The sequence below is a fragment of the Oreochromis aureus genome, linkage group 3 (assembly GCF_013358895.1).
Source record: "Oreochromis aureus strain Israel breed Guangdong linkage group 3, ZZ_aureus, whole genome shotgun sequence".
In the NCBI taxonomy this organism is placed as follows: Eukaryota; Metazoa; Chordata; class Actinopteri; order Cichliformes; family Cichlidae; genus Oreochromis; species Oreochromis aureus.
In genome coordinates, this window is record NC_052944.1 from 44,578,342 (window position 1) to 44,588,282 (window position 9,941).

General features: G+C 35.6%; 1 protein-coding gene across 1 annotated transcript; it reads left to right on the forward strand.

The window, feature by feature from the left end:
- Nucleotides 1–298: 298 nt before the first annotated feature.
- On the forward strand, nt 299–5,891 carry LOC116316827. Its single transcript, XM_031735467.2, has 6 exons — nt 299–450; nt 1,891–2,011; nt 3,506–3,537; nt 3,619–3,963; nt 4,070–4,147; nt 4,649–5,891. The coding sequence occupies exons 2-6, from the start codon at nt 2,004–2,006 to the stop codon at nt 4,795–4,797; spliced, it is 612 nt and encodes a 203-aa protein (XP_031591327.1). The 5' UTR covers nt 299–450; nt 1,891–2,003; the 3' UTR covers nt 4,798–5,891.
- Nucleotides 5,892–9,941: the final 4,050 nt, after the last annotated feature.

Here is a 9,941-nt window from a genome sequence, read left to right on the forward strand (position 1 = left end):
GTAATATTACCCATTTAAATGTAACTGACTCTGAGTTTTTTTTTTTTTTTTATAAATTTTTATTCAGAAAAATAAGTTTTTACATTGTTTTTGCATTCAGTCTATTGCGTTTTTTGACACCATTTCCCCAGAAACTTTTCTTTTTCTTTCGGGCTCTATGTTGTTATGGAGAGATATGTATTTTTTTTTATCTTTGCGAGAATAATTTTGTTTTTGTTTTTTTTGGTGGCGACTCATTCCGTTGACAGATGCGGATGCGGTACCTTTTAAACACAGTTTGGCAATGAGCGATACAGCGGCTGTATCAATCACGTGACTTTTTTGTTAACTCGACACACGCACGGATACAGGTTTCGCTCTGTGAGCTTGATACGTGCGTCAGTGTTGCTGGACCCATCACTATTAATTTGCACGAAGTGGACAGCTCGCTGCTGTCTCTCCTTTAAACCGGTGAGTATCTAAAAGCTGATTTGACTCTTTGGGTTTTCATGTTCAGTCCTTTAAAACGTATTTAATGTCAACATGTAAAACTCGGCAGGATTTAAGTTTGGACTACTTAATGAAGACGAAGCACATTAATTGATTTAAGTATTATTAAACCAGTGTTAATGTTTTGACTTTGCTTCTTCGTCGGTTTTTGTTTGGATCGATCACAGCTGTGAAGTTTGTGGACATTTAAAGTGCGCATTGGGGAAACAGAGGAGCAGTTCAGTCCTTAAACCTTTCAAATAAATAAATAAAAACTGTATTTTTTGTTTGAACTGTGCTGCTGTTTCCTGTGGATATTTATTTAGCTCTCAGAGGTCTGTACCAACTCTGAGCCATGAAATATGTTTTTATCGTTGCATTACTGCACTTCCTTGTCCTTCCTTGTTTTTGTGACGAGTTCTAAATCTGTTACTTCCTGGTTGAAAAAAATATTTGTTCAGTGAATCGTTTTTAGTTGATTCTTAGAAACTAAAAGCTGCTCCCCAACAAAAATCAAAGTTTGTGTTTCAATTGTTTTCGTCTGCTGCCCTGTGTTCCAGGTTAACTGTTTTTTGGTTTTGGTTTTTTTATTGGTTTTTACGCTAATGTTTTTAAGTTAAGGTGGTGCAACAACAAGCTCCAGCACCTCTGGTGGTTGTAGCAGAAACAGAAACAAAATAGAACCTGACGCAGTTGAAGTTTTTTTAAACATCAGCTGAAGGCGCCGTGTCGTTAGAGTCGCGATTATCAATATTTTGTTGTTACTATAGGTGAATTAAAGGCAGACTGTTAAATGGAAACTATCCGAAACATAACTGGCGTAATGTTTTAATAATAGTTGCTTCTGGGAGGTTGTTAAGTCTGAGATTGAAAGAAATTCGTTTTTTTTGTTCTACAAGTGAAATTAAGCGCTTAGTTGAGTAACAGACTCCGTGAACCTGACCTACTCACTGACAGGTTTCCTCCAGCAAACTCCTCCTGCTGAACCTGAATAAATAACAGAATCATGTAAAAGAAACAAACAAAAAACTAAACTCTAATAAACGATTAATTCTATTTCATAAGAAGAACCCTTTATGCAGATCCATCCATCGAATATTGAGATTGTACATTTATTCTATTTTTATTGTCTATTATTATGACAAAGTGGAGAACCAAAAAATAAACATCATGGTCCACACTGGCAAACATTCATGTTTCTTAGTCCACTAGATTAAAACGAGGCTCTTCTCTTTAAGGGCAGAAAACGGCCTGCGTTGATTAAACAAAAAATTTGCAAACATTATCGTGGACTGTGGGGGGACATTTAACAGATTAATTCTTAGATACGTCAACACCATGAATCGAAATTTAGTGGAAGTGAAGAACAAAAAAACAAAACAAAACAAAAAAAAAAACACGCTTGTCGTTTTTCTTTTCCAGGTTCCAGGCGCCTGATTGTGATGCACTCAGGAAGTTCACCACGAAAACTTCATCGTCACATGTTTGCTCACTTCCATGGAGAGGAGCTCCTGGTTCCTGGAAGCTGAGCACGAATGAAGGGGTAGGAACGTCATTACTCAAAACTGAGCTTACAAGAGTTAGAAAAGTTCACTGAGGTAATATTAGACAAGGCACTGCACACTGATGTCAACAGGTGCTTTAAATCTATAGGCTTGAAGTGTGTAATAATAATAGTATAATAATAATACTGAAAATTAAGAAAGCTGTATAAAGCGTAAAGAAAAAATGAATACAATAATTTGCATATCCCATAAACTCACATTTAATTCACAATAGAAAATAGAAAAGATATTAACTGTTTAAACTGAGAAAAACACCATTTTAAGAATAAGGTTGCTTGTTTGCAACACTTCTCAAAAACATCGGTACTAAGCAACCAAAGTCAGGATAAGTAAGTGGTACTCAAAATAAAACAGCTAATTAGACTACTTGGTAAGGTGTATTAAAAAGAGAATCTTAGAGAAGCAGAGAAGGAAAAATGAGTCAAGGTTCAGGAATCTGCAAAAAAAAACTGCATCTAGATAATGTTAAACAGTTCCAGAATAAGGTTTCTTAGTGTAAAATTGTGAAGACCTAAATGCTATCAAATACATAATACTCTACAGTACATGATATTATCGAAAGATTTTGATCATCTGGAGAAATCTCTGTGGGCAAGGGACAAGAATGAAAACCAGTATTGAATGCCCTTATTGTTCTGGTCCTCACTGCATTAAAAAAAAAAGGCATGATTGTGCCTGGAAATCAATGCAAGGATTTAGGAAAACTTGCAGAAATCAGTCTTCCTGCCTGCCGTTGAGACCTTTCACCAGCTCCAAACATTTGAAGCATAAAGAAGCAAAAAATGCATCAGAGAAGATCCAGGACTGCTAGCATCTTATATCAGACAAGATCGGGAAAACATTGAGCTGCTCTCCTCAGTTTCCAGATGTTTATAGACTGTTACAAAAGAAGACGCGATGCTACAATAAAAATGGTCTCTTCCCATCTTTTGGAAACATGTTGATTCAGCTAATAGTGTTTTTTTTCCCTTAAAATTGTGCATTTGCTCATTTTAAACATTTAATGTTTTTTGTGTTCTGTTGTGAATGAAATATAGTTTCATGACATTTCCAATTCATTGTATTCTGTTTTATGTACATTTTCCTGTTTCCTTTTTTCTTAATGGTAGTAGCAGCTAGTGGTTCAATTGGGTTTGAACCACTAGCTGCTACTAATACTACTACTAGCAGTAGTATTAGTATTAGTAGTAATAATAATCATAATAGTAATACACATTATTATTATTATTATTATTATTATCATTATTATTATTATCATTATTATTATTATTATTATTATTATTATTATCATTATTATTATTATCATTATTATTATTATTATTATCATTATTATTATTATTATCATTATTATCATTATTATTATTATTATTATTATTATTATTATTAAGCATGCCTTTGTCTTAATTTTATTCTCCTAGAAAAAAAACATTACAAAACTTTGTCCTCACCTTTTTTCTTTTTTTTCTTCACAGGAATATTATCATCTTGATACTTCTGTCTTTATGTGAGTTTTCACATTGACACATTGAGAGGTTTTTATTTTTAAAAAAGCTACATTCCTGACCTTCCTCTGTCTCCTCTTCAGGTGTGTTTGCTGGGACTCAGAGTGTCTATGAGGCCAAGGAGGGCAGCAACATCACCATCAGACTGGACCGTCAGCTCCAAGCTGACGTGTCTCTAGCTCACTTGATGTGTGTTTTCCTCTCAGATAATGGAAAGACTTTGTTTAAAATGATCAGAGGAGTGGAGGATTCTGAGTCTCAGCATGACCAGTTTGCAGGACGGGTTCAGATTGACAGAGACGCTCTGAGAGGAGGAAGAATCGGACTTCACGTGTCCAGAGTCACAGCTGAAGACTCTGGAAACTACCGCTGTGATCTGGCTGCTGATTATAACAAGGTGCTGAGGAGATGGGAGCTCGAGGCCTCTGGTAAGTCAGCAGAACCACAGCTACAAACCTGTTGTATCTTTGTTTTTGTTAGTGCTATAAGATGACCTGGATGAGAATCTAACACCTAACTAATTTCCCTTTACAGAAAATTTCATCTTGAATGTGACTCCCCTTCATTCAGTGAGCAGTGACGGCTTCCACACAACACCAAAACCAACTGAAGGTAGGACACACCGAGCTGCTACTATGGTTATTAAAGGTTTTAAAGGTGTTTGCTCATAAATTAACAGCGTGCTTTGTGATGAAACTTTTCTTTTTTCTTTTAAAACAAAGTCTCTCTAGAACAAATCTAACCACTTGGCAGCCAGTCTGAAATGCTGCCAGGCATTTATTTGGGCACTTATTTAGAAGCGTTGACAACGATAACACTGCCATGTTATGGCATTTTTACAAATTTATTGTTTATTCAGTACCTAAAAATACTTACTGGCTGGTGCTGCAGAAAAAGAGGAGAGAAACTGGAGGGTTTAAAGGAAAGTAGAAACAAAATCTATCGTATGTATTTTAAATGGTCACATAAGAGTATCTGACTCCAGATGAACAGAATCAACTTTCTGGAATTTCCTTCCCTGAATGATTGAGCATGACAAGGTTAAATCAAACATAAACAGTTGCTTCACCTGACATCAGATATAAACTGACGGGGTTTTTTTTCTTCTTAAAGGAGCAAGAAGTCCAGAGGAGAAACACAGAGCTTATGACTGGAACAAAGTTAAAACTGTTTTAGGAGCTCTAAATGTTGGAGCTCTAATGCTTGGTGGTTTAGTGTTGGTGATAGAAGGAGCTAGGAGATGTCTGCAAGCAATACTGTGAAAGTTTTTTTTCCCTGTTGTTGAATTTTAACCGAACAATTTTTATGCTCTGATTTATGTATTGATTTATTTCGGTTTGCACCGATAAAGACAAAAGCCTAGGTCTTTATATTCAAAGATTCATTTGAAGTTACATTTGCTCTAAATGCACATTTCTCAGTATCATTTTGGCTCCAGACAGCAGATCCCCTTCGTGGTCTCCTGGAAATAATAACCACAACTTTTCAACCGTTCTCAGTATCAGCTTCAACTATGAACATGAATTATGAAAGAAAAATAATTGAACTTGCACTTTTACTCTTTTTAATATGACCTTAGACATTTTAAGTGGGTTTTCTGTCTCTGCAGAGAACTCACTCTCTGTGCAGCATTTCAGCTCAAAATTTACAATGACTCATTTCAATGTTCTCACAGTAACATTACAGTAATGTTACAGCAACACCCTTAATTTGTATAAAAAAATTAAAGTGGCAGGACATAAAACCATTGATGTAATTGTTTGGTCTTTACAAATCACATCTGACTTAAACAAAGATAAAAACAATGAATGTAATAACTGCACCCTTCAGTTTGACAGACATGTTTCAGTCTTGGATTAAAGCTGCAACAGTCTCATGTATGTAACGTTAAATATCTGAATTAAGCACTTTTTAAATCTGATGCTTGCAATAATTTCTATTAACATAAGCTTCACCTTAAAACACCTTTTTTCTGTTTCATGTAAAAATGAAAAAATATCAGTGTTTATGGGTTTTTTGGTGTTATTTCTGTTTAGTTTTTTATTGGTTTTATAAACTTCTTTATACATTCACTCTTTTTAATCTGTGAAGCACTACCCAAGTTTTTTGAGGATATTGATTTGTATTTGTATTTACATAAATGTTTTTTTTTTAAACTATATGTTGGAATTTTAACAAAGTAAAATGTGTATGTGAATATAATAGTCTGGTAGGAATGTGTTATGGTGACATTTGTTATCAAGAAAATTGCTGTATGATTTTCTTTGTTTATATTTTTTTTTCTTAATTTGTTGTAATAAATTTTTCTTAATTTGTTGTAATAAATTGATTGATAAATCAATAAAAAAATGTTTCTATTTGCTTTTGATCTGGAGAAGACTGCATTTAAAACAAAAGCAAAAGTGAAGCATCAGGTACAGACATTAGATTCGTGAAGTTCAGGGCTCTGCTTGAGAAATACACATGTGAGACCAGGTCCTAACTGTGAGGAAAGAGCTGAGAGGAGCTTTAACATCTCTGATACAAGTTCATCTGCTTGTCTGTGTGTTCATTTGACAGACTGTTAAGCTCTTTGTAATAAATCAGACCAAACTGCTGATACATAAACAGAGAAACAAAAGAAAAAGATGGGACAGTAAACTGAGCTGGATTATTTACACTATAATACACAAAAAGAACTGAAAGTTTTTTTTGATGTATTTAAACATAGTTTTTATACAGACAAATGATTAAAAAGATCAACTCCATAATTGTTTTGTTATAGAAACGACCTGTCAGTACTGATAGGAATTTATATCTAGATAAAAACTTTCAGAGAGATTCATCAGGTCAACAAAATCTAAAGTTGCTCTCCATTAAACACCTGCTGTCCTTTTGTCCGGTAATACAATAGTTTCCATCTGCTGGACAGTTTAGAACTAAATGAACTTTGTTTTTAATCCATAAAACCACATGATGGCGCTGTTGCGATGTATTTGCCCACATGACGCTGTGAAAGCAGTAGAGTTAGAGTTAAAAGGTTTAACACAGAAGTAAATGAAATATTTTAAGTAGAGTTGATTGCTACACCTATATAATATCCTATATAATGCAATTATTGTTTATTCTTTTTATACACATTATCCATGAATAATAATAGCCAATCACAGTTCATTTGGAGCACATAGCATACATAAATTAAAATACTGGCTCGTAACGTCTGTCTCTGTTAACTCTAATATGGATTCACAACCTATCCAGAGTGTACCACACTCTACAAAGATCAAATTTAAAAGCCAAACTTCCATCACAAATTGAGTTCCAGATTATCCTTAACTCATAAAAACTTTGCTACGGCTCTGCTCTCAAACATTACTGCAGTAAACAGTCCAACAGAACTACATGACTGCATGCTAGTATCTGTACAGAAGAGAACTAGGTCAAAGAGTGGAACAAAGGGAAACAGGAACTGATGTAATCTCACCCCATGCTTGTCAGGCATTCAGGCAGTTGTGTATGTGGATCCAAGATAAAAAGTGAAACTACATATTATTATTTCCTTGCTGTTTATTATGGAGCCAAAACCTTTCATCCTATTTTATTATATCTCTGTGTATCTGTATAAACCACCTGCTATGACATCAAGTCACCTCCAAGTCTGAGGCCACAGTCCTAAGCAGGAAAAGGGTGGAGTCTCCGCTCCTGGTCAGGGGCTTGTTACTGCCCCAAGTGGAGGAGTAGAAGTTTCTTGGGGTCTTGTTCACAAGTGAGAGGAGAGGGGAGCGAGAGATAGGCTGTCTGTCATGGTAAAAAGAGAGCTTGATTTACCAGTCAAATCAAACGGCCACCGTTTGCTTGTCTCATTTTCTGTTTTCCACTGTGGGTGGCACAGTCTGATCACTACAAACCACAGAGATCACTCTGGTAGGCCTACTGCTGTTTAGTACAGACTTTACACTCAGTGTGCTCAGCTTGGAAATCTGTTCAGAGACTGAAAAAGAAAAAAACTTAGTTTGTGGACAGGTCATTTTTTGGTTGAACTGATGTTCTTGGTGACCAATAGCCACGAAGAGGAACTGGTGAAAGTTTTAATCTGTGTCGCTGCATTTCCAGCAGTGTAAATGAGACCCATCATCAGAGCTGCTGTAATTTCCCAGCTGGGCTTCATTCAGTACTGTTAGTAAGACTTTGTTTACCAAGCTGCATATATAAAATGTGTTCCTACATCAGAATGTGTACCGCACCTAAAGTGAACTGTAAATTAAATTCAAAATGTGTCCCTCCAGTGGATTTTAAACTGAAAGTATAAACATAACCTGCCCTGGACCAGGATATGTGTTCAGCATTAGTTACCATGGTGATCTACTCCCAACCGTTCGCCATGGCTGACCCTCCCTCTTTTATTGTTGGGTCTTTATCTTACAATGTAAAGTTGAGATGACTGTTGTTGAGTTTGGTGCTACATAAATAAAACTCAACTGAAACTAATTGTATCTAACCAGGTAGAAAGAGAGCCACCCTAAATGACACTGAAAACTTTCACTTGTAGCTCGACACACCTCACTAACCTTTTCTCGCTTCATAGAACACCCCCCGGTCTCTGACTGACATTTTCCTTTCTTTTTTTTTTTCTTTTTTTTTGACATTTGACATGTTTTTTGTGTTTTTGTTTTGTTTTTTCAGTTCTGCCTCACTCTCACTTCTGCATTTTCTTTACCCCAGGTGCTTGACTGACCTCATGGGTAGCAAATAGTTACACACTGTGGTTTCCTAAAGAAGATACAAAGAGCAGGGGAGCAGCACAGAACGCAGTCTTGGTCGCTTCCTTTCTTGATCATATCCATGATACATCTTTTTATTTTATTTATTTATCTATTTTAATTATTTAATTATTTAATTATTTAATTATTGAAGTGAAAACTGTAAACAACAATCTGTGACCATGAAGTTAGCCAGGAATTAACTGTTTTCATATTACATTTAATAAAAATCTACGATAAGTCTGCATAGTTTAAAATCTCTTTACATTTCTACCCCCCAATTGTTAACACACTGTTGTCTACGGTTAAACAGTGTTTTATTGGAGCTTAAATGCAAACTTATTCCTCTCACATTTACAATGACAACTGTACACGAAGACAACAAAAGAAAATGTCAATAAAGAAAAACTGTAAATGTGGAAAAAGAAAAAAAAAACAAGTAGGCTGCTGGGGGATGATGATGCATTGAGTATTTCTTCTTCAGCCTTCTCACTCACTATGTGTTAATAGATCTGGCTGCACTAAATCATATTTGTTATTGATCTCTGCTTCTGTTCTACAGCATGTCTTTTATCCTGTCTTCCTCCCCTCACCCCAATGCTGCCCCTCCCTGAGCCTGGTTCTGCTGGAGGTTTCTTCCTGTTAAAAGAGTTTTTCCTTCCCACTGTCGCCAAAGTGCTTGCTCATAGCTCAAGTATTATTGTAGGGTCTACCTTACAGTATAAAGCACCTTGAGGCGACTGTTGTTGTGATTTGGTGCTGTATAAATAAAATAAAATTGAACTGAATTCTAAAATTGAAAATTCTGATGAAAAAAGAAAGACAAGAAAATAGTTCCAGCTTGTCAGATGTTGAGTTTTGTCTTTTTGTTACTTACTGTTTGTGTCATGGTACTGTTATTACGACCCAGTGTTTCTGTTTCTTAGGCTTTTTCTGGCATTGTTTAATTTTCCAGTTCAATCATTTGCATTTCTAGTTCTCATAGTGTATTTTTGCTCAGGTTATATTTATAGCTCTTGTCTTTAGGTTTTTGTTATTGTTCCTCCCCTGGTTTCCTCATTTCATGTATAGTCTACCTGGTCTTCATGTTCGTTTCTGTGTTTCCATTCTGTTGGCTACATTCTCGTCACTGTTTCCTGTCAAGTCCTGGTGTTTGCCTGTTTTATTTTGATTGTTCCGTATCCTGTGTTTTGTGTATTGCTTCCTACTTGTCTTGTTATGTCAGATTAGTTCCAGCTGTGTTTCCCTTTTGTTTCCCATCCCCTCGTTATCTCTATGTATTTAGTCCGATGTCTTCCTCTGCCTGTTGTCGTATCGTCCCACATTGCTGTGTGTTTTCCTTTGGGCCTTGTGGCCATCTCATCTCCTCATTTTCCTCCCAGTTCCCAATTCCCAGTTTCCAGTATTAGGTTTTGTTTTCATGTATTTAGTTTAGAGTGTTTTGTTACAGAAATAAAAGCTGCCTCTTTTAGTTTTCCCTTTTGTGTTCGAGTCTTGTGTTTGGATCCAACTCCAGCCTGCTACATAGCACCACAGTGACATAGTGATGTAATACACTAAAACGTTACTATTTACCAGACAACAGTAACAGTACTGATAATAATAACCAATAATCCTAATCATGAATTGTGCACTTTTGTGTGATCATCAAAATATTGAATATTATT

What these genes read in the sequence shown, in the direction of transcription:
- LOC116316827 (XM_031735467.2), top strand. An exon ending in ATGGGAGCTCGAGGCCTCTG is followed by an intron (nt 3,964 to 4,069) that starts GTAAGTCAGCAG and finishes TTCCCTTTACAG; the next exon opens with AAAATTTCATCTTGAATGTG. An exon ending in AACACCAAAACCAACTGAAG is followed by an intron (nt 4,148 to 4,648) that starts GTAGGACACACC and finishes TTCTTCTTAAAG; the next exon opens with GAGCAAGAAGTCCAGAGGAG.